The sequence below is a fragment of the Natator depressus genome, chromosome 5 (assembly GCF_965152275.1).
Source record: "Natator depressus isolate rNatDep1 chromosome 5, rNatDep2.hap1, whole genome shotgun sequence".
In the NCBI taxonomy this organism is placed as follows: domain Eukaryota; kingdom Metazoa; phylum Chordata; order Testudines; family Cheloniidae; genus Natator; species Natator depressus.
Genome location: NC_134238.1, coordinates 41,551,375 through 41,575,707, shown reverse-complemented (window position 1 = coordinate 41,575,707; position 24,333 = coordinate 41,551,375). Strand labels below are relative to the sequence as shown.

At 40.9% G+C, this 24,333-nt stretch overlaps 1 protein-coding gene across 5 annotated transcripts in view; it reads right to left on the bottom strand.

The window, feature by feature from the left end:
• The window catches only part of ERBIN (erbb2 interacting protein), a 208,224-nt gene that overhangs the window by 13,174 nt on the left and 170,717 nt on the right, over positions 1–24,333 (bottom strand). For 2 of the 5 annotated variants that reach the window (XM_074952637.1, XM_074952636.1), the window contains 6 exons: positions 23,214–23,328; positions 20,625–20,805; positions 18,118–19,654; positions 6,310–6,453; positions 5,329–5,463; positions 812–1,021 (listed from right to left, as the gene is read on the bottom strand). In XM_074952637.1, coding sequence (XP_074808738.1) covers positions 812–1,021; positions 5,329–5,463; positions 6,310–6,453; positions 18,118–19,654; positions 20,625–20,805; positions 23,214–23,328 — 2,322 coding nt within the window. The remainder of the gene's footprint in view (positions 1–811; positions 1,022–5,328; positions 5,464–6,309; positions 6,454–18,117; positions 19,655–20,624; positions 20,806–23,213; positions 23,329–24,333) is intronic. The other 3 variants (XM_074952638.1, XM_074952640.1, XM_074952639.1) reach the window with 3 other exon arrangements.

Sequence of the window (24,333 nt, the reverse complement as noted above, 5' to 3'; positions counted from 1 at the left end):
CAAGTGCAAATCTGACAGCAATCTTTGAGGCATCACAGGTTCATGAGTGAGTATTATAATACAACTGCAGTTGTGATCACTAAAGAAAACTGAATTAACAGCCCTTGTTTCAAAAGAAGGGGGCTGGTGGAAAGATGCCCTCCAAGATTGGTCCAGTCGCTGGCTGTGGAACTTACTACCCTACTTTGGTCTGTCACAACCCAAATTTTATTAGTTTTCTGGACTTGCTGCAGAAGTCACCTTTTTTCTACCACAGGCTTTTTGCACTATTAAATGTGTTGGTTATTTTAACATCTGGGTGAGTATTACTAGTCAGATGGTCTTGAAATCGACCATAGGTATTTTTGAGTTTTAAATCACTATTTTTGTATATTTTAATTATCGTCTAAGCATGAAGGGCCATGGATAATCAGTTAGCTGAAGGGAGATGTAATTCAAGTTTCAGCAGAAATACTTTAACTAAAATCCTCTCTAACTTCTGATAAAAGTTAGTAACAGGTTTATTTCTCTGTATAACATCCACATCACAAGAAAGGGAACAAAACAGATTAAAATCAAACTGAAGGTATGATTTCATGCAACCACTTTTCTTTTAAGAGTGGGATGACAAAACTCCAGTGAGCTACAGCTCTTTCTTGCTGGAATTAAATTCCTAAAGCATTTCTGTCATCACCCAATTAGTAGTAATAGTAATAGCAAATAAAATAATACCACCTTGCACTTATGGCTACCAATAAGTGCAAATCATATATTCAAACACTTATTAAAAACCTTACCTCTTGACTTAAATTAATATAATTTTTATCCTTACCTCTTGCTTTGCCATCTCATGGCCTTGTTTGGGAGGACACTGGGGCTGGGTATAGGGAGGCTGATGTGCAACTTTCAGCATCAGATAATCAATTAATTGCTCTCTAGAGGGATGTCTTGCCACAGATGCTTGGGGAGGTGGATGATGGCCTTGACTATAGTTTGTCTGGGGCCTGGGAGGCTGGCACATCTGCCCATTTGTCATAGGTATCTGAATAAAACATGAATTGTCTTTAAATCATAACATTTTATAACAATCCTCAACTTTTATTCAATTATTTCAACATTTCTCATGCTTGATGGTCATTGCATTTTTATGAGCATTACTAAATCTCAGTTTTAAACTTATGAAGACAAGCATGAAAAGCTAAGCTAACTTTGAACTCTTATCGGCTAGAACAGAGTAGGCACTAGCTGCCTGTTCCTTTTTAACACTTGTTTCACTGTAATTCATCTCAACCAGTGTTTTTTGGTGATACTTCTAACGTATCACATTTGGTTTACATAGACAAATTATATGAATAAAAATAAAATACTGTATAATTTAACAATCAATTCTAGTTCTGAACTATTCATAGACAAGTGTAATAATATTACAGAGGTGTGAATGCTATGTCAAAATGTCTGTTTAGTAAACTCTAATTATGCTACTATTGGGTGTGTTTTCCCCTACCACTTAACATGGAAAACGCCTTCCACTAAAGACCTTACAACTAAAGACCTTATAGAATCTTAATTTTAAAACTACGGTGAGAATCTTTCCAGTATATGTTGCTCTCTGGCTTGACTATCTGTTGATTTGATTTGGCAGACACTATGGTGGTTAGTGCCACAGGAATATCTAGAAGTATTTAATTAATTAACTAAAGTTGCGGCTCTGCACAACAAAACTTTTTACTGAAGGCCTCTTAGGTGATTAATTTGTACTGGAGCACAATATCCATGGACAAGAACACCTCCTCGCCCCCCCCCAAGACACCTACTAAATTTACTCAGTACCCTAATACCCTGATATCTCCTGTCACTCATTCTGTAAAACCCCCATTCCAAAACTACCACCATCTTCCATTTATTTGTCTACTGATCACCACTGCTATGCTGAATTAATCTGCCAAAATATACCATACTAGTATGTCCAAATACTAATAAAGTTTTACTCTCTCTAAATCATAAATAACTGAAATAAGTAGGTAAGAAAATTCCAGCTTCTATTCATGCTGTGTCAATTGTCTTCTGTATCTCAGACCCTGTTCTGAGTAAGCGAGGTTCCACCTTGTAAAGCAGGGGTGGGCAAACTTTTTGGCCTGAGGGCCACATCGGGTTTCCAAAATTGTATGGAGGGCCGGTTAGGGGAGGCTGTGTCTCCCCAAACAGCCAGGTGTGGTCCGGCCCCCGCCTCCTATCCAACACCCCCCCCCACCATCACCCGCTTCTCGCCCCCTAGCAGCTCCCCCGGGACTCCTGCCCCATCTAACCCCCCCTGTCCCCTGACAGCCCCCCTGGGACTCCTACCCCATCCAGCACCGCCTGCTCCCTGTCCCCTGACCACCCCCGAACCTCCCACCCCTGACTGTCCCCCGCCGCCCCATCCAACCCCCGTTCCCTGCCCCCTGCCCCCTATTCAACCCTGCCTGCCCCCTGCCTCCTAACTGCGCTGCCTGGAGCGCCGGTGGCTGGCAGCGCTACAGCCGCACTGCCCAGAGCACCGGGTCAGGCTGCAGCTCTGCAACTGTGCTGCCCGGCTGCCCAGAGTGTTGAGCCGGCGACATGGTGTGCTGAAGCTGTGCGGGCGGGGCCGGGGGAGAGCCTACTGGGCCAGGAGCTCAGGGGCCAGACAGGAGGGTCCCGCAGGCTGAATGTGGTCTGTGGGCTGTAGTTTGCCCACCTCTGTTGTAAAGTGATTCTGAAAAATGGCAATGTGGGGTTTAATATATGCATGGTTTCATTTATTTACATATCAGATTTGTTTGGTTTACAAGTAAAAAAAGATGTTTTTTCCAACTGCCATTTACAAAAAATAAAACATAATTGAGAAAAAAGTTAAGATTCTTTCCTTCTTCTGCAATCATACCAATAAAAAAAGTTCATACAAGCCAATATCTCTCCAGTTACAACTGTGCAACCTCACTGCCTTCAATGGGTTTGCACAAATGTAGTTGACTGGAAGTTAATAAACTATTGATGATACACAAGGAAGTATAGGTTCCAGCTCACTTCCTTTTAGCTGTATTGGCTCCTGAAGTCTTAACAGGAGTAGAAAGTTATTTTTGTCCATGTTAAGTAGATGCATCTCTGAACACACCAGGAACGGGTGTACTGCATAAGGTGGTGCTAGTGTTATCATGAAGGAAGTGGGAGTTGTCTGTAATATTTTATGACTATGTCTCCTTGTTTGTTATTGTGATGTTTACTGTATGTATACAAGGGGTTAATTCAAACAGGGTTAGTTACAATAAGTAAAAAAGGACGTGTTAACACCTGACACAATGCAAAAAACCAGTCCCTTTGAGGGCTCTGTCTGATCCCCTGGTGAGCTGCCAAAACTGGTTTAACCAGATTCGAGAGATACAGGAGAAACAAAGGACATAACTGGACCTAAAAAAGCAATACCTTACTTGAAGGGTGCAGGAAAAGAGGGAGTAAAATGAGGTTTTGAGCTAAGGAGAACTAAGACTCCAGAGGCTGAGGTGTCTGTTATAAGATAGGCCTACCTAACACCATAAGTGAGACAGGTATGCAAGTAGACCTTGATTGTGTTACAAACTTTTTGTTTGTTTTGTTCCTACTTTAAGATTAAACAATACTTTGTTTTGAGAAGGCTGTTTGGGTTGCTTTGTTATCCACTTTGGAAAGGAAGTCTTGCTGGTGTCAATCTTAGTTGGCCTGCAGAAAAATCACAACTGGCACACACAAAGCGCTGTAGCTGGAGACCTGGTCTAAAAGTGAAAGACTCACAGGATTCCACCCCAAAACAGGTTAAGGTAGACGCCGAACACCGGAAGGGTGCACTAATCAGACTCTTGGGAGGTACAGAATGAAGGTGCAGCTAGACCTGTAACTGTGACGGTTACATAAGCATTTTTCAAAGTAAAACGACATCTTAAGGCAGTAAACAGTTTCTCAGACTGTAACTAAAAAGAGATAACCTTGTAATTGACATCTGGGAAAAAAATCAAGTATTCAATTATTTTGTAACTTCTAATTACTTGATATAATATTTTTGTCTGTATAATTTAGGATAAGTAGAAGGTTTAACTTTTTTTTTTTTTTTTTTTACAAAGGTATGTTTTGTGATTTGTCTATCTTATTAACCAAATTCCATACTACACAGAATGAACCTTGTTTGTTGATCAAGGGTTTGTTGGAAGTCACCGCAGTTCTAGGATAAGATGTTCTCCCCTGTTCTGGCCCCTTTATACTGCATAAAAGGGCTGGAGTAGAATAAAGGGGCCACACAAGTCCCATATCTAGTTGGAGGAGGATTTCCCCCATAAAGATGCCCACAAATGCTCTGGCTTAGGGAGTGGTGCTGGAGGCAAGGTTGTAGGGGCATGTCAGAGTCACAGCCACACTGAGGTGATTCTGGGCAGTGCTACGACTCATACGACAGCCCAGGAAGCAGTCATAACTTTGGCTCTCCGGGGCTCTTTAAGATGTGGTGGAAATGTCTCAAGCTTCCAGAGTAACCCAGAAACGGAGGGGTGCAAAAGTAGCTTAAAGCTCCCTTAGGGTAACGTCTATACTACCCACCAGATTGGCGGCAGCAATCAATCCAGCGGGGGTTGATTTATTGCATGTAGTCTAGACGTGATAAATCGACCCCCGAGCGCTCTCCCGTCGACTCTTCTACTCCACTGGCGCAAGCGGAGTCGACGGGGGAGCAGCAGCAGTCGACTCACTGCAGTGAAGACACCGCGGTGAGTAGATCTAAGTACGTCAACTTCAGCTACATTATTCACGTAGCTGAAGTTGCGTAACTTAGATCGATCCCCTCCCCAGTGTAGACCAGGCCTAAGTACTTCATCCCCAGCTGCAAATTCTGTACTGTGCCTCTTAAGAGACAAATACAGAATTTCACTCTCTGGTGTCTGCAGTTTACTAACCCAATTTTACCATGATATAAAAATAAATGCTGACATGTTTTTAAAAAAGTTTATTCTGCTTTGTTTACTGTTCTGAAATTGTCTGCCACATGCAGAATTCTGCATGCAACATGCAGACCCTCTCTTATTGGGAAACCTATTATTAAAAACCTTCCCCATTAACTTTCCCTGACCAGAAGAAAATAAAACAAACAACAAATCACTCAGTTGTCCCAATGAGATGATTTCTTATTTCAAGAATGATCTTTTAATGCCATATGATTTATCATTTCACCACAAATACATGGGTGAAAATCAAATAACGTTTTAGATTTAAAAACAAATTACCAATTTTAAGTGCTAACTACTCCACCATGTTTCAGATATACATTTTTGCAAAGGATAACTTATCCAAATATGATATCATATTACTCACTACCTGTGCAGCTACTTTCTTCATGCTGTCTGGAGGAACATCTTTGAGATTAAGTGTGCTAGATGAGTAGTTCTGCTGTCCTGAAATGAATACATCCTCTTGGCATGGCTCTCCTGGGGTGGATGTCTGGGGATGCTTTAAACAGCACAGAAATAAGTAAGCAAATCATCAAAATGACTCAATATTTCTTAAAATATTAGAAAAAATTGCTCAATTTTTACATTTATTTTTGCTTGTAAGGATGCTAATCATATCATCTGAGTTTGCATGCAGAACTTAATCCTATTAATCAAGTCTGAGAGATCCATAAAATTTAACCCCAACTTTCAAAAAAAATTACAACTGTTCAAGTTCTTAAAGCCACATAACACAGATGGTTCACAAGAAAGGTGAACAAATGTCCATGGCTGCTATGCATGGACTTACAGGATTAATACAAGTCTCTCGTTGACTTCAGTCTGCTAGATTTAAACACCAGATCTTCATTCAGGTTGTTCAGTGTTGAAACTACCTTCATCTTTCTTGCCAACCTACATATCAACTTAATTTGCTTGATTGCCTCCAGACATCTTTAAATAAGGTTTACTTTACCAAATATTGAAAATAAATGGGTAAACCCCAACTCGGGTCTCTTTAGACCTGGATCAAATTCAGAATAAAAGGATCATCATCTACAGATCTGGTTACAGAGGAGGACAAAACAGAAAATAATCTTAGATGGCATGCGGAAGCCAATTAGAAAAACAATTTGTTTTGTAAGTTGTAATGCCTTGTAAAGAAGGTAGAGCATATGAACTCAAGGCAATTTAAATGTTTGGGTTCAGTGCCAAGGAACTCATAACACAAGTTTAAACTATTTTTATAATTATGACTGTGCTTTCCACGTATAAAAGGACAAAACTGTAATTATTGATTTAAAGACATATTTCATGTTTCCTTTTTCCCCTCTATATATTGCAATAGCCTACTGTAGGTACTCACACGAACAATGTGCACACCAGAACCTCTTCTGTCTGCAACACTCAAGGCAACACTACTCTGGCTGCCATGCAGATCCCTAGAGCTGCCATAGTGAAAGCTGCTAACTGCAGCATAATTGGAATTAAAGGACCTAGACAGCATGCTCTGAATAAAGAGGGGACAGATTTAACATAGAGATTAGTGCAGCATGCATAAACCACAGGACATGTTATACACAGACTTATACAGACATATATTCCATATCATGCAAAAATAAATACCATGCAATTAAATTAGCTGTGGCATCGTGAAGTACAAAAAACCTCAGTGACACTCCATTTACATTTATTTACGATAAATCAACATGCAACTTGACATAGTACACATACAAAATTACATGTTCATAGGGCCATTCAGATGTATATGTTCTCAGGAAAACAATATAGATGTTTAACTCATCTAAATTGTCATACTTTAATTATTTCCAACATATCCAATAGGTATGTTGGTGGAAAGGAAAAACTGACAGCCAAGATGCACTTGTGCTGCAATTATTTCATTCTCAGCAGAGCCATTATTTTGTCTCAACAGTTTTCAAGATTATTTGTCCAACAATGAAAATTTTTTCAGCCATAGACATTTTGTTTGTTTTTTATACCAACACAAAAGTAACAAGAAATAAATAACATGCACTCAGACAAATTTACTGAGCAGAGATTTACCTAGCAGGGAATGTAAGTTCAAGAAAACTTGGAGGCTTTTTTTTTTTTTTTTTTAAAGCTACAGTACCTTGCAACATTGACCTCTGTAGTATTGGCAATGGTTTCAAAAAAAAAAAAAAAAAAAAAAAAAAGCAGCAAGAGCATTACCACCTTGCCCCCATGAAGTTTTGTCTTGCCAAAACAAATGAAAGAACAGGGACATCCAAAATAAAGAAGGGGAAAGTCCCAAAATTCACCAAACTGACAAATGAACTAGACACCTATTTAAACGCTGATACTGAATCCTTTGTGTGACAATATTTGCATACAAAAAATTACATTCATAATGTTAAGGATACGCCACAAAACATCAAAAGCCAGGAAATGCATTTTTATTTGTTTCTATGAAATTCCTGTGTGATTGTTTTCAGTTAAAAAAGGTCTCACAAAAAGTTCCAAACTTATAATTGGACTATAAAATACTATAACCACTGTGGGTGAATACTTTTTTTGTTTGTTTTTTTAAATGCACATACAATACTGATTTTTGGAATGCATACTAGTCACCAGAGACTACACTACCAGGAGCGTTCCCACTACATTACACTTGTGGGATGCTCCATCCAACGCCACTGACCATTGGGAACCTACTAAATCAGCAATGCCCATTGGGACTACACGGTGGTTCTTACAGCACCAACTGTTTGGAACCCAGGACGTAAGAGGCTGTACAGTCCCCAGCTGTCTCACTTTGTTTTGCTAAGCCTGGGAATACAATGCCAAAGGAAAGGGGAAGATGGGTGAGCAGCGTGAGATGGGTGAGAATCTGCTAAGGCAACTTTAAGAAAACCACAGTTACCTTTCTTCAAATAACCTCTATCACTTAAGGTGGTCTCAACATATTCCCATTTGTGGAACTCTAGCAAAGCATTCCAACCCCCAGGAAAGAGTCCTAATTAAACAAGGATTGCAGTATTACCCTTCCAAAGTGGGCATGAGATCTAAATGACAAATAAAATAAAAAATAGCGCCGTGTACACATGTGGGCAAAAGTCCAGGTGGCAGCCTTGAAGATTTCTATCACGGAAACATTACAGATGCAGGCCACTGATGTTGTCTGAGCTAATGAAAAAAGCATTAAGACTTTGAGGTACTGATCCCATAGTTAAAACATACACGTGCCAAAAAATGATCTAATTGACATCATTCTGCTCCCATTCTGACTAACAAATCATAGTAAATGCTAACAAAAGATGAAGAACACCTTGAACAGTTGAATTAAGCAAAGAAGGTATTTACACATTATTTCTTTGGGAAAAGCAGAGGAATGAGTTAAAAAGAGGAGGTTTTTCAACTGATTTTTATGGTCACCAGGAAGCTAAAGGAAATCTGCCAATGTAGCCATGAGCACTCTCTGAATAGAAACCTATGATCCACTCCTGTGCTCATGGATCCATGGCAACATTTTGTTCTCTGTCTACAAGAGCATCAGGTCTCCTGGTGGAGATACCCCAAACCCTTCAAAACTCTGTTTCTTCTTCCTCTTCACCATCTCCTCCACTGAACACAGTGTACTGTCTCAATTCAAATAGATTTGTTTCAGTTAAATACTTAAAATGGGAACTTGAAACAAGATAAATACAGAAACACTACCTTGACATGATGTAAAGTACATTTAAGTAATCCATATCCTTAAAGACAATTTGGTGAAAAAGATTAAAGGCTTTCAAAACAGAATAAAGCTCAACCTGTGCAAGAAGCTTAAAAAAACAAAACACAAAACGAAACACACCCAGGGCATGGATGATCAAATATTTCTTGGCAGCTTATATATATACACACACTTATTTGTGACCACTAGAGAGCAGCTTTATATTATAAGGAAAAAGAATGGCTTCTATGGGTACAGTAACTGATTTTTTGTGATGTGTTGTCCAAATGTTCCACTTCTGGTTCACATGTAACACCAGAATCTTTCTGAGTAGCAGTGTCTGTTGTGGCCTGTGTGCCTTCCCAGCACTCCTTAGCCAAGGGCATAAAGGATCTGGCAGCTGCATCAAATCTCCAGCTCCTTCATTTACGCCAAATATAATTTAGCAAGGATTCCCCAATAGCAGGAAAGGAGGGCAGGTCATGGAAAACATGTGCCTAACATATCTTGAAAAGCCAGAATTACTGTAGGGTAGTAACTTCTTTCTTCAAGTGATTGTCCACATGTATTCCACTCCGGATTACTCAAGTGATAACTTGCATGGAGACAGCAAGCACTACTAGAGTTTACTGGAAAAAAGACTGCATGACAAAGCAGGCTTCAGACAGGGAGATCTACACTAGGGAATAGTGCTGGGCGAAGGTGTGAACTGAACTCCAGGTAGCTGCTCAGCAAATCTCTAAGACTGGGACACCTTGCAGGAAACTGCAGAGGCTGCCTGAGTTCTGGCGGAATGGGTCCAAATGAGTCACCACGTAGTTTGTCTTAATACGATCTGAGACCCATTTTGAAAGTATTTGGCTGAAGATAGGTTGACCCTTCATTCTGTCAGCAAATGCTAGGAACAATCTAGACACAACAAAGCCTTTTAAGAGCCCTCTTAGACAGTAGGAAGAGACATGACAATGTTGAAGGTGTGGCTCAACGTCTAGTTGGCAGCTGGTATCAAGTGGAGTACCCAGGGGTCGGTCCTGGGGCCAGTTTTGTTCAACATCTTCATTAATGATCTGGATGATGGGATGGATTGCACCCTCAGCAAGTTTGCATATGACACTAAGCTAGAGGGAGAGGTAGATATGCTGGAGGATAGGGATAGGGTCCAGAGTGACCTAGACAAATTGGAGGATTGGGCCAAAAGAAATCTGATGAGGTTCAACACGGACAAGGGCAGAGTCCTGCACTTAAGACAGAAGAATCCCATGGACCGCTACAGGCTGGGGACCGACTGGCTAAGCAGCAGTTCCACAGAAAAGGACCTGGGGATTTCAGTGGATGAGAAGCTGGACCTGAGTCAGCAGTGTGCCCTTGTTGCCAAGAAGGCTAACAGCACAGTGGGAGCATTGCCAGCAGATCGAGGGAAATGATTCTTCCCCTCTATTCAGCAATGGTGAGGCCGCATCTGGAGTACTGAGTCCAGTTTTGGGCCCCCCACTACAGAAAGGATGTGGACAAATTAGAGATAGTCCAGCAGAGGGCAATGAAAATGATCAGGGGCTTGCGGCACATGACCTGTGAGGAGAGGCTGAGGGAACTGGGCATGTTTAGTTTGCAGAAGAGAAGAGTGAGGGGGGATTTGATAGCAGCCTTCAACTACCTGAAGGGGGGTTCCCAAAGAGAATGGAGCTTGGCTGTTCTCAGTGGTGGCAGATGACAGAACAAGGAGCAATGGTCTCAAGTTGCAGTAGGGGAGGTCTATGTTGGATATTAGGAAACACTATTTCAATTGGAGAGTGGTGAAGCACTGGAATGGGTTACCTAAGGAGGTGGTGGAATCTCCTTCCTTAGTGGTTTTTAAGGCCTGGCTTGACAAAGCCCTGGCTGGGATGATTTAGTTCGGGTTGGTCCTTCTTTGAGCAGGCGGTTGGACTAGATGACCACCTGAGGTCTCTTCCAACCCTAACCTTCCATGATTCAGCTCTCCCTGGGTGGTGTGTGATTTGGGAAAGAAGACAAGTAAATGGATCATTTGATTAAGATGAAAATCAAACCACTTTGGGTAAAAACTTTAGATGAGATTTTAAAAGTTACTTTGTCTTTGTGGAATACTGTATAAGGTGGACCCACCATACGGGCCTGAATCTCTTCAGGCTGAGGTTATGGCCATAGGAAGGAGGTCTTCATAGGAAAGTGGTATAAGGAACAGGTTGCCGTAGGCTCTAAAAGAGGTTCCATCAAAGCTGTGAAGACAACGCACAGGTCCCAAGAGGGCGGCATCTTTCTAACTGGTAGGAAGCTATGGAGGATACCTTTGACAAGACGCTGTCGGATAACAGAAGGTGTGGCCTTCCATCAGAGGATCATGGGCAGAGATGGCTGCCAAATGTACTTGACAGAACAGATAGAAAGGTCCAAATGCTTTTAGGTGAGGAGACAGTCCAGGATGGCAGTCACTGGTGCTTCCAAAGAAGTGAAATTATTCTCCAGCACCCAGATAGATAATCTCTTCTATTTAGCAGCATAGGTCAGTCTGGTGGAATCTTTTCTGCTGCAAATCAGGATGTTTTGAAATGCTATACAGCAGCCATCAGCCATGCTGTGAGATGGAGAGGTGCTAAGTTCAGGTGAAGGACTTTTCTACCTGGGTGTGTATTATTTCAGGGTGTGTTTCAGGGAGCATGATCAGGAGCCATGACAACAGGTTTATGAGGTCTGAGAACCAAAAGTGCCTGGGCCATGCTGGGGCTATCCTTATTACCAGAGCCCCAGCTTATCTGATCTTCCCAGGGAATCTCTGTATCAGAGGAATTGGGGAGTAGGCATACATGAGTCCCGGTGACCACACGATCAGAAAGGCATCTGAAGGGGAGCTGGGACTGGCTCCTCCCCGGAACAGAATCTGAGGCACCTCTTTTACTGGTCAGATGGCAAACCGGCCCAAAACTGGAGGCCCACAGGTGCAAAAAGAGGTCTCACAGCATGGAGTCCTTGCGTGATCATTCATGGCTGAGTACTGACGACTGAGTTGGTCTGTGAAGCTGTTTTGTAGACCAGAATGATGTAATGCTACTGATGTGACATGGTGACTGATACATGGTGACTGATACACCATTCTCAAAGGTGGTTTGGCTCCTGGCACAACCGTGATAGTGAACGCATTCCTGTGGTCGATACAGTACGTTGCTGTGGTGTTGTCAATGAGCATCTGTACTGTGGCATCTCAAAGAAATGGGAAGAAGGCTATGCATGCCAGCTGAATGGCTCCAGTTCCAGAATGTTTATGTGAAGCCTGGCCTCTTGGGTGGAATGGAAGCCTCGGATCTGAAGCGGCCCCTATGAGCTCTCCATCCTATTGAAGATTCATGTCACTAGTTATGCTGGGAAGAGATGGAGAAGGGCACCCTGCTGCACACATGTAGAGGGTCCTTCCACCAATCGATCAAGGAGAGGACTTCCTGGAGAAATGTGAATAGCATGTCTCAGTGGTATCTGCCTGGCTGATACACTAATCTCAAGAACCCTTGTATGGAACATAGGTGAAATCTGGCAAACTGTACTGCACAGATGAATGAAACCCTGGGACCAAAGAGTTTCAGATTGTCAGGTGAGACTGAAGCTATCTGACCTGAGAATTAGAATGATAAGAAATCTGTCCTGTGGGCAGGCAGACCTTCACCAGTGAGGAGTTCAACACTGCTCCTTATGAAGTCTACAGTCTGACTTGACTCTGAGGGCCAACGTGGCAAAAAGAGCCAGGACTGCTCAGATGGAGTTGTTCATGTACTGAGGTGACTGACCTCAGATCAGTCAGTCATTGAGGTAAGCATAGATCTGAATTCCTTCTCTTCTCAGATGTGCAACCATGACTACCAGGCATTTGATGAAGACTCTGTGCCACATGGAGGCCAAAGGGAAGCACTCTGTACTGGTAGTGAGACTTTTCCCCCAAGAAACCGGAGATATTTCTTGTGGGGCAGGAGTGTTGCAATATGAAAGTGTGTGTCTTGTAAGATGAGTGTTGTGAACCAGTCTTGAGAATCCAGTAGTGATTATGGATGCTAGGGTCACCATCCTGAACTTGTTGAGTTGTTTGTGTTCCAGGATAGGGCACCATCCCCCTTTCTTCTCTGGGACCAGGAAATATATATATATATATATATATATAAAAAAAAACCAACCACCACCCTGCCTTGGAATTCCAAGGGCACTACACCTGCTATGAGGGAGTCCATTTCCCTCCTGTGCAATATCTTGTGAGAAGGGTCCCAGATGGAAGGGACTAGAATGGGATGGAATATCCCTTCTCCACAATCCCCAGGATCCACTGATCCAGACCATGTGATTCCATGTCTCCTGAAACAAACTTAAACAATTCCCAAAGGTGAGAAAATTTGTCTCTGCAAGACGCTTAACCACACCATCAAACCTACTATTATGAGGTTGATGGAAGGTATGTAATAGAGGAGGAACAGGCTTTTAATTAATAGTAGCTAAATACACCTAGAATGGCTACAGTTTAGTTTAGTCAAATTTTGGGATTATTATATCTCCTCATCTGGAACCTCTTCCTCCAAGGCTTGGAAGATCTCTGCTGACTGTAAATAATATGAGGATGGTTGCCTCTGCATCTGACAGAGTTGAGACTTGTACAGTTTCTTTCTGGGAACCAGAGCGTACATGCCCAGGGAGCACAAAATCGCTCTTGAATCCTTCAGTGTGTGAAGAACCCCATCAGCTGCAGATTCCTCAAAGGGACTACAACCAGGAGGCCCTTGCATTATTACTGCTGTAGCAATACCACAGGCCACCATATGAGAAGTGTCAAGAGAGACCTGTAATGAGATCCATGCAACCAGCTGTCCTTCCTGCACTAGGAATTTTTATCTGTCGCAAATTGAGATATGTGATCCCAAGTCAGGAAGTCTCATTTAGCGAGGAGCGCTTGGTAACTGTCAGTGAACTTTGTAGGTGATTGAACAATATGACTTTGACCAAAGAGGTCGGCTTTTTTTTTTTTTTAAGGGGGCTTTTTCCTGGGAGTCGCTTTAGGTTCATCCTGTTTCTTGGACCTCTTTTGGACCTCTGGTGTCGAATAGTTATAGAAATATTCAAAACTTTTGATGGGGACCTGATAGGGCAGGTCTGCTTTCTTTTAAATGTAGGTGCTTCTGAGGCAGGAGTCTGCCAAAGTCTTCTGGCTGGTTCCAAGTGCCATCATTTAATGGCATTGCCAATTTAGCAGGGGCCAATAAGTGCAGGCTGTCAAGAAGTTTGTGTGATTACTCTTGCAGTATATTGACCAGAATTTCCAGGGTGTCCACCATTCTCCTGAGGAGTTACTGGAAAATCTATTGATTGTCAGATTGAATTAGAACAACTGAGGTCGGCTTTCGTCTGGCAAAGAGGAGGAGATTTTTGGCTTCTGTTTCCTGTAAGTCCTCCTGCTCACTCTCTGCATTAGGAGGCAGCTGACTGGGGTGGTTTTCTTGCGGTCTCAAAAGAGAGGGTGACCTTGCCTTCATCTCCTGAGGGGCTGTTAGAATCCTGAGAGTAGAGTGCCCAAAAGGACCACAAATGCATGGGATTCTGGAAAGGGGGTACAGGCAAGGTTAAGTATCATGCAGGGTACAGCTCAAAGACATCTCCATAGTGTCTCTTGTGGGAGTGGTCTCTGATTGTCCTTTCACACAGGCTAGGCTAGGGCCATATCGTTCTGGGGTGTGTTGCCTATCACCTAATCCTCTGAGGCCGAGGAGGAGAAGGAATACATCTCCTCCACAGGTGGAGCATCTCTCTCATGTGCTCGAGAGGGACGAGGCAGCTCCTGTCGTTGCAGTGCAAGGTTCGCAACCTGTGACGATAGTTTCTTAGTAGAAGACAGCAATAGAGACTCAGGCTGATCTGAAACTGCCAAGTCTCCCAGTACTGGTGAAGCATGTAGGTACCATGAAGAAGAGGGGGGAAGGCTGGCTGGTATTGTCAAATGTGGACTGGAAGCAATCAGTGCTGAGATTTTCAGTACCAAAGGTAGCGTCTAGGTCAGAACACTTTCTGCTGCCAGGAGGTCTGAAGAGCACTCCTGCACTGCTGACTTCAGTGCTGAGTGTTTTGATCCAATCACAGGACTATCAATGACTCCTGGAGAGTTTGCTCAGACTGGTCAGTGGTCACACAGTGGCGAGGCATCAGCAGAACCTGATCTGGGTCTTGAATTGCCTCCTAGGCTGTATCGGCTCAGGACCAGAGAGAGAGTACAATGCAAACAGTGCTCCTTATGTCTTCTCTCTTCAGAGGACCTGGGTGAGGTTTTGGCCAACTCCAGGATAGAGGAATGGGACTTCTTTATAACCTTGGTTACGGCACATCGGGGTGCGTGTAGGACACAGATGTGGCTGCAATGCACAATGCTACACACACAAAAAATTCCAGTCTTGTGTGGATGGGATGCATGCACTCCAGACGTGGAATACGCTTGAAGAAGAGACTTTCTTCCACTTACAAAAAAAGTAACGTAGTGTAGTGAACAATCCAACAATTTTTATTGAATTTTCAAGTCTCTATATGAAGATCTATTTTCAAAAAGGTCTTAGCTATCATTTTTCCTCTCATTGCATAATTTCAGGTTGCTCAATTATGATAGGAGCATATCCCTTACGTGATTTAAATTGGATTACACATATTCATTGCTATGTTGAAGTTAGTCATTAATCTTATTTGCTAGACTTCAGGCTTTCATTTGATCCCTTATGAAAACTGCTGCTTGAAATGTTTTCCCCTTTACATCACCAGGCAAAAATGTCCAAGAGTGTCACAAAACAAGAATTAGCTTCTCTGGTTTTGATTTATAGGCAGCCTTTGATGTTTTAGAATTTTAAAAGATTGTTCTTGTATAAGTTTAGAAACTATGGAACTTACAACTTTACAAAAATAATTTATGAAAACTTTTACTAAAAATCCCTAAATAGAAATAATAAGTATGTTACATGAACACTGAAAGTCAGGTAATGCAAAGCAAAGGTGAACAGTGATCTTAACCATACTACTATGTAAAAGTACGGGCACCAACGTATGAATTAAAGATGGAGATATTATTCTTAAATTTGTATTTCCTGATTTTTTTTTTGCTCGTTTGGTAACCGTTACAATGCTTAAACACAGCAGATTCTTTTAATCTGTTAATTTCCTCTGTTGTGAAATGTTTGTTAAAGAATATGTATTTGTGATCTTCTAAATTAACAATACAGTTTCTTTCCCCAGCATACATCCCAGAGGTCTAGAATACAGTATGGAATAACTTCCTACAAAATTAAAAGCCCATTTTGAGTTATAAACAGAAGCACACCTGAAACTACCAACTTCTGATTTATGGGACTCCCATAATTTAAGTGACCTGAAAAACAAAAAACTTAAAAACAACAACAACCACAAACAACAACAACAATAAGGTACGGAAACTGTAATGCTATTTCCTAAATGCCTTAAATAGAAGGGGACAGAGAAACATGCAGCAAATAACTGGATTTTCACATTCCTCACTATTGTATTGGCCAGCTGTCTCTCGAAGCCAGCCAAGAGAAGCACATCTGTGGCTCTTTTGACATTCATGGCATGGTTTTGAGATGTTTATCATGTACCAAAACAATATAAAAATAAATGCTACCTATAAAAGCACACTCACAGAGAAAGAGGAAGTCTCTCACGCAACCACATACATCTCTGCACTGTGCTCAGACTGCTGAATGAAAAACCACTGTAAAAACTAATAGCATTATTTATAAAAACAAAGCCACCCTCTTAAATCTTAAAGAAAAAATAAACCTAGTGGTTCCAACATAAACTAGACTGGTGGAAGGGAAGGACAAGAATTAAGGAGACAGCATTTATTACATAATACCATTCCAATAGGAAAAAAAAGTAAGGGGTTATTAAACACATGGAGGGAAAGGATGAGCTGTGAGGGCAGCAAATTTCACACTCTGGTTCTTACACTACCCTTATCACCTACTATCTGGTGTCGTTCAGTAACGTAGTAGGTGCCCTGCCTAACATTTGTAAAGTCACAAACTGACATAGTTCCCTCCGGTACTTCATTCACTGAAGCGCAAGCACTCTGAGGTCTGGTTTGTTTGGACCATCAGTACTATAGGTTTTGGCAGAAAAAAGTCTCTGTTGCCCAGACACTACTGGCAGAGCTCGTCCCATTCTCTCATCTTATCCCCAGGGGGAGAACGGTGCATAAAGTGTAGTATTTTGTTTAGGTAGGGTTGTTTTTGTTCTTTATGTCTATGCTTCTATGTATTTATACAAGAGAAGGCAAGGTTGAAGACATGCACCTTACACTGGGAGTGGAAAGTGGTGAGGTCTGTGATGGTTAGGGCCCTACCAAATTCACGGCCATGAAAAATGCATCACAGACCGTGAAATCTGGTCTTTTGTGTGCCTTTATCCTATACTATACAGATTTCATTGAAGGAGACCAGCGTTTCTCAAACTGGGGGTCCTGACCCAAACTGGAGTTGCAGGGGGTTCGCAAGGTTATTCTAGCAGAGTAATGATAAGCGGTGGATTAGCTACTGGGCCAATGGGGTCTGTGCCCAGGGGCACCAGCCAACTGGGGGCCCCCCCCCCGCCATACTCTGCCTCCCTAGTGCTGCTGCTGTTGAGTGGGGTTGGGGCAGGTGGGCTTGCTCTGCTCCACCTGCCTGGCGCTCCTGCCAGGGAGTGGGGCAAGTCTCCATGCCCCGACCCTGCTCCCCAGCAGGAGCACAGGCAGTGAGGGATGGGGATGATTGCAGGCATAAGGAGTGGGGCAGGCCCCCCACTTGCTCTGGCCCAGAGCCCCAGAAAAGCATAATCCGCCACTGGTCACGGTTTTGCCACCCTTACTTCTGCGCTGCCTTCAGAGCTGGGTGATTGGAGAGCAGCAGCTGTTGGCCAGGTGCCCAGCTCTGAAGGCAGCATCCCGCCAACAGCAGCACGGAAGTAAGGGTGGCGATACCATACAATTACTACACCGTGAAATTTCAGATTTAGATAGCTGAAATAATGAAATTTATGATTTTAAAAATCCTATGACTGTGAAATTGACCAAAATGGACTGAGTCTGGTAGGGCCGTAGTGATGGTCCTTAGTTTCTGTGGGTACTCAAGGATCTACCACAATGAAAGCACTATTGTGAGATCCTTAAAATGTACATGATATCATGGTTCACTCTAAGGTAGTTTAACTGAGCCAACAATAAGTTTTTTTCCTTTTTTCGGGAAGGGTACGTTTATAATCCATTATCTGAATATTTCTCAGAGACATTCAACAAATTTACAATTACCTATATTTTTTGAAAAAAATGTTCACAGGTCCCATTTAAAAAATTTCAGAGCACATTTTCATTACAAAGTGAAAAATTAAACAAAATACAGATTACATAGCTTTTTTTATAATACAGGAAGACAGAAAGATGAACAATAATTAACAATTTTTTACCTTTTCTAACTTTTTAGCTTCAATGTGTCGCAGCACCTGTTCCCGCCAATCATGAGGGACTTTGCTTTTTCCTGGAGGGTCTAACAAAGAATGCTCAGAATTAACCCTTGGGTTTGGTCTTTTTGTGGGACTAGTCCGTGAATAATTAAAGTCACTGACTGACATAGTTCTTTCTGGTATTTCATTCACTGAAGGGCGAGCACTCTGAGGTCTAGGTACATTTGGACCATCAATGCTGTATGTTCTTGCAGAAAGAGGTCTCGGTTGCCCAGACATTATTGGTGGAGCTCTTCCCATTGAATGCAAATCTCTGTATGTTAAGTAGTCCCCTTCAGGAACCTGGGCACGCCTTGAGGGTCCAGTATCACCAACATTTATGGAAGCTGTAGAGGATATGCTGCTCTGTCTCTGAAGAGTATTTCTGGTTGCTCCAGGAACAAGTCTATCATTCGGTGGAATAGCCCACATTTCTAAATGTCTTCCACCCATCCTTTGATGCATGTTATATGCAGCATTGGCTCGAACATTGTTATGATTGGAGAAATTCATGTTGGCAGAATGTTTTACGTAATTAGAACTTTCTGTGCTGTCTGACCTAGATAGGCGCTGAGGTGGTAAGCTCCCTTGTTCTATTTGGGCATTTTGTTTTGGGGACCACAAGGTGTCTTTGGCTGTTGTGCTGCTGCTATATTGGATATTATACTGAGGTGCACTGAACATCTGCGCACCACTTGCCACTGGTCTAACTACATTAGCACCTTCAGGATTGTGATTTGAATCAAACTTGAACAATGTTTTTGTACAAGATACTAAATCAGAAGATGATGATGATCCAGGAAATACCTGCAAAGGCTGGTCATATAGAAGAGTAGCAGACTTGCTTCGGACAATGTTTTTTCCATCTGGACCAGCAGATGCAGATTTTGCCACTGAGTTTGGCACTTGGGATCCACTGTCATTAACAATATCAAAAATTTTTAGAGCACCAGTGTCCATGTTGGTGATACTGTGAGATTTCACCACAGGGCCACTTCGCTGTGGGGACAGGTCTTCAGTGCTCTTTGAAATACATATATCCACAGAAGAATCAGTGTCAACTGTAATGTTTCTCTTTAATTCAGTCTTCCTTGGAGATCGCAGAGCTTTCTCAGAATGTCCATTCACTTTATTTATAGAACAGAGGTTAGAATACTGATTTCTATTTTCGAAGAGCTCAGTTTCTTCTTTCATGTTATAGTTTAAGCAGCCCGTTACCGACACTATTTCCTGTGTCTTTAATCTTTCCATAACACTTGGTTGCACTGCATCTTCACTAGTCAGTTTGTTGATGTTCATGTTAATTTGGTCTAATTTGTGAGATTCCTCAGTAGCTGTGTTTAGGTTAACACCTTTTTCTATTAGAGCTAATCTCTCTTCAATCCTTAATTCATATTCAGGCAAATTTGTAACTTTCTCTTGGGCATTGATTTCTTCTTCTACTGTGATGTTTAATTCACCTCCATTTTGCAAAAGGCTATTAAAATTTTCATCTTCTTGCCTGAAAAAAAAAAAAAAAAGATAGTTCTTTGAGAAAACCGAAGAGGCAGCCAATAGCATTGATCTATTTTTAATTACTAGTTCAGCTAAGTTGTGTATTATCATGCAGAAGTCCCACACCATGGATGCCTGATGAGACAAAAGACCAATTGCTGACCTAATTTATAATGTTATATTCCCATTAGGAAAAACATTCTGTACTAAAGGCCTAATCCTGCACGTCTTACTCGCATGACAAGTTGCATTGAAATTAATGGACAATTCATGTAAAAAAGAACTCTTGAATTAGCAACAGGTTGTAAAATCAGCCCTAATTTCAGAATTCCACTTGAAAGTTCAGAGTTAATATTTCAATATTGTACTTATGTCATTTTTGTTGCAATAAATAATTAAAATTGTATTTCTGACTGGATACTTCTAAAGATAAGATTAGCATGAGAAAAAAATGCCTTCATTTCAGTTTGTTATATCATATTTTAATTACTAAACTATAGCCTGCTAGCCATTAAACACATAGATTATAATATTTAAGGAAAGCTAACCACTTTTTGCAACCTGTGTTGTTAAACTATTTGCTCTCCAACATCCTCTGAATAATCGTAAATGATATGATGAAGTTTTCTGTAGAGATAGTAGAAAAATAAAAGTTCAAAAGGATCCAATCACTGTACCTTAAGAAGATGGGAACAGTTTCTTGACTATTACAATTTGCTGGGGTGCTTTTTTGGTTTTTTTAAATAAAGAAAAATAAGTTATTTTGTGTTATACTTCAAGATAAAAGTCCTATTTTGTTATTCAAAATTATATTAGAACACAAACATATTTAAATTAATTAGTTAATGAACAATAATCAAGGTGTCAGGCTGGACTATAACAACAATTTTGTACTAAAAGATAAGCAACAAGTTTCTCTATTGTAGTTGCTCAGGTATCCTTGCTGTTATAGCCTTGCTATAAACTGTTTCACAAACCTGATTTTGGAAATAGCAGCACTATGTGTTTCTTTGTCCGGAGAGCACACTGCAATGTCATTACTACTGTCAGTATGTAGAGAAACTGAATCTGACATTCGAGAAGGAGAGGAACAATTGCTGTTATTGTGATTGCTGTTGTGGGTGGCTTCATCTGATAAGGAATCTGCATCTTTATTATCTGAAACAAAGTTTGACAGTTTAGTCATGTACATACTGAACTTCTATAAAGTCAAAAAATAAATAACGTGTAATGCATATTACTAGAAAAAGAAAGTATAATTTCTTCATACACTCTAACACTATCAATAATAATAAGAATAATTATAAACATTATTAAATCGCCATTGCAAAGTTCAGTTTTGCTTCATATAATTTGATGGGATTTCTGTTTTTGTCAGCAATGGTTCCTGTTTTTTAAGGAACAGCTGGCTAAGTGCAGCCAGTACTTGTCTATTACTAAAATTCAACTTGTTACTCTTTGTGAGGTTTATTGGCCAGGTACCAATGTTACATTATATAATCTTTTCCAAAGGCCAACAATCAAATTATGTTTCACATGTTTGTTTTTAGATACCCCCTTCAAGTGCTTATATTACACAAACCTTATTAGCTTTTTTTCCCAAGTAAAGTGTTCAGCTCCATGTGTGAGAAAAATGGTAATGCAGCAGTACACAAAGTTGCTACTTGCTAACCTTACCATATAATTCCATTTATTTGAATCCAGTGTGTCCCTCATGTAGCCCAATGTTAATCATCTGCTAATAACGTCTCAATAGCCTTCATCACTGACTGTGATTAGTCAGGTTTTTTTTAAATAGACAAATACTTTAAATTATGTCCCACAATGTTTTAATACAATCTAGAGTTTTAATAAAATCAATGAAGTTTTTTTTCGATTCTTTAATAAAGTACGAAGTATTAAGCAAACATCAGCATTACTCCCTTCATTCCCCATATTTCTGTATCAGTGAAACTGCAGCTCAAAATAAAAGGAGTACTTGTGGCACCTTAGAGACTAACAAATTTATTTGAGCATAAGCTATCGTGAGCTATAGCTCACTACATCGGATGCATGCGCAAAATAGCAGTTCAGTTTATCTGAATGCCAGGTTATCTGAAAGTTTTGTATGTCCCCTAGTCATCTGGATAAACAGGAATGTACTGTATATAGTTATAACACAATTAGACAAAATATTCTGGAAGAAAATGGATCTTTGAAAAACCTTTGGATGGGCTCTAAATACTGTTATGTTCTGAAGAGTAAGTTTTATAAATATAGCAAGAGACGATCAACAATGTTTTTATGCCTAACTATAATCCAGAAACAGAACTCCGTAGTACTTTCATGAAGACCTAAGTAAGGCACGTATTCTGCACACATTTGTTCTTGCCTAACCTATGCATACAAATACCTGATGAGCAAGTACCAATCATCTATGTGCATGGCCTACTAGGCACCAAACTAGCCATGTGCATGAGCAAGTCAGGTTTTATACACATAAATTAGACAGGCAAATGTACATATACAATTTACCTTGCCTAACTTTAAAAATCTGGCTCCAAGAGACTAACTCAGGCACCAATAGGAATTAACTTGCCAGCCTGGCCTCTGGCTCCTGGGACAAAAAGAGCTTTTGGCTCATTTTATTAACCAGATATCAGATGCCAGAGAAGGCTTTGCTAACTGTCAAGATCATCTCCCTTTCTCACACTTCTTCTGCATGTGAGTGAATGAATGTTATGTGGGTCCAAAGCAGGGCAAAGCCCTACAGATCCATACGGTCTCATTGACCCTCATCCCTTTATATAGGGTGTCCAGAGTGCTTCTTGCTCTGAAAGGAACTGGACTGGGCAACATAGGAGAATATATAAAATGGGCAAAGAGCCATCGCTTTCCTAACCTTTAAAATTTTGTGTCCCAAAAATCTGGACTAGCCCTTACTCTTCTGACAAAATGGTTGCCCTGGCTAGAACAATTATCTTCCAGAGAACCAATTCTGGTTCTTCTAACAAATTTAATAATACGAAGTTTCCTCCTGAAAGAAAGAGTGTACAAAGTGGTTTTGGACTTATGAGCACCAGTCTGGTATGGCAAAAAGGCACCTGGCAAATTTCATTTTTCTGCAGCTTAACTTTCCATTTATTCCACAAAAATAGGACATTTATAGGCTTGGCAGGATTCAGTTTAAATTGGTAGTCATCAGTAAAGGTTGATTTTACCTGACACAAAGACATCAATGGAAAAAAAATCCATTGATAGCTACCAAGGAGTGCAGCTTCCCCCGCATTTTGCGCCCACAGGGACCCTGTATCCCAGCCATGTAGAGAGCCCTCTGAAGCCCTGCTGACACGGTTCTATGACAACATAGGGTGCCCCCTGCTGCAAAATTGTGAATTTTTTTTTTTAAATCTATAAAAATTGAGGTGGGGTGGAGGGTTAAAAATAAATCACTATTAACTACCAAATTTACAAAAAAATAAAAATCAAATTCTGCCATACCTAGGTATTTACTCAATAACAGAGGAATGAACAATCCTCAGAACCATATGACAGTACTCTTGATTTTGTGTGTTTTGTTATCTAACCTTTTTTATTATTGCTAAGTGCTACAACTTTTGGTTGGTTAATGGAAGTTTCTATCAGCGGTGGGCGCATTTCTGCCATTTTCATCTCTTCATCAGAGGAAAGTTCTTCTGACTCCTGCCAAAGGAAAAACAAACAGCTTTTATGCTGTAAATCTGTAGCGGGTTGCTTAAAATAGTTAAGTGAATGCTATAAAAAGTGCCACCCTACAGAAAGCCCAGATATTACAAACAACACTAATGAATGCTTATATCATAATTAAGTTTCCAGGTTGGCACCCAAAAACACAGGTATTCAAAATCATAAGTGACTTTGGAAAATCTAAAACAGCAGCTCTAGCAGAACAAAGTGTGGTAAGGAAAGCCTATAGGTAGGCTGCAGGGGCTCAACCTCCTACCTGAGAGTGCCCTCCACTTTGTGATCTAGTTAATCCTGAGGCAAAAAGTGATGCTATTTTGGAATCACTTTCAGGAACAGAAACTAGCTAAGTCCTTGGATATTTTGCAGAATTTCAGAGTTTGATAGCTTAGTCTCTCCCCTTTTTCTGGGCACTTCTATTATGATCTAATAATATTCTAAATTAAAGTGCGGAGCAGCAGTAAACTGAAATCAGATTTATATTCAGAGGGCAGGTATTTGCTAGGAAGTTTGAGTTCTGAATCTAGGTTTTAAGGCTGAATACACAAGGGAAAATGTTTTCTGCTTCTTTTGGTCAGGGTTCAGTCTGAGAAGCTGAAAATTCAACCTCTTTCTGAGGTGAAGAGATGGAACAGGAGGAGAGCAGGGTGAGATGATCAGAAGGCAATGTATGTTTTTCCTTGTGTGTTGTTTGGCTACCTCCTTCTCTAGCCTCTCACTGAACAGCTTGATTGATACCGGTAAACTTTGAGGGGGCAATATCAGTTGTACAAGCATCCATTTTCCAGAGATACATCCAAATAAACATTTTTAAAGTGACATTTGAAACCAAGGGACTTATAGGAGAACATTTAACTTTACCCAGGGAGATTAAACAAACAGAGTTCCAGCTTGACTGGTTTTGTGCAAGGCAGATGTCAGCTTGTCTTATTTAATCACACCAAGCCAAAAGAGCTCTGGTGAAGGTATTAAAGACCATAGCAG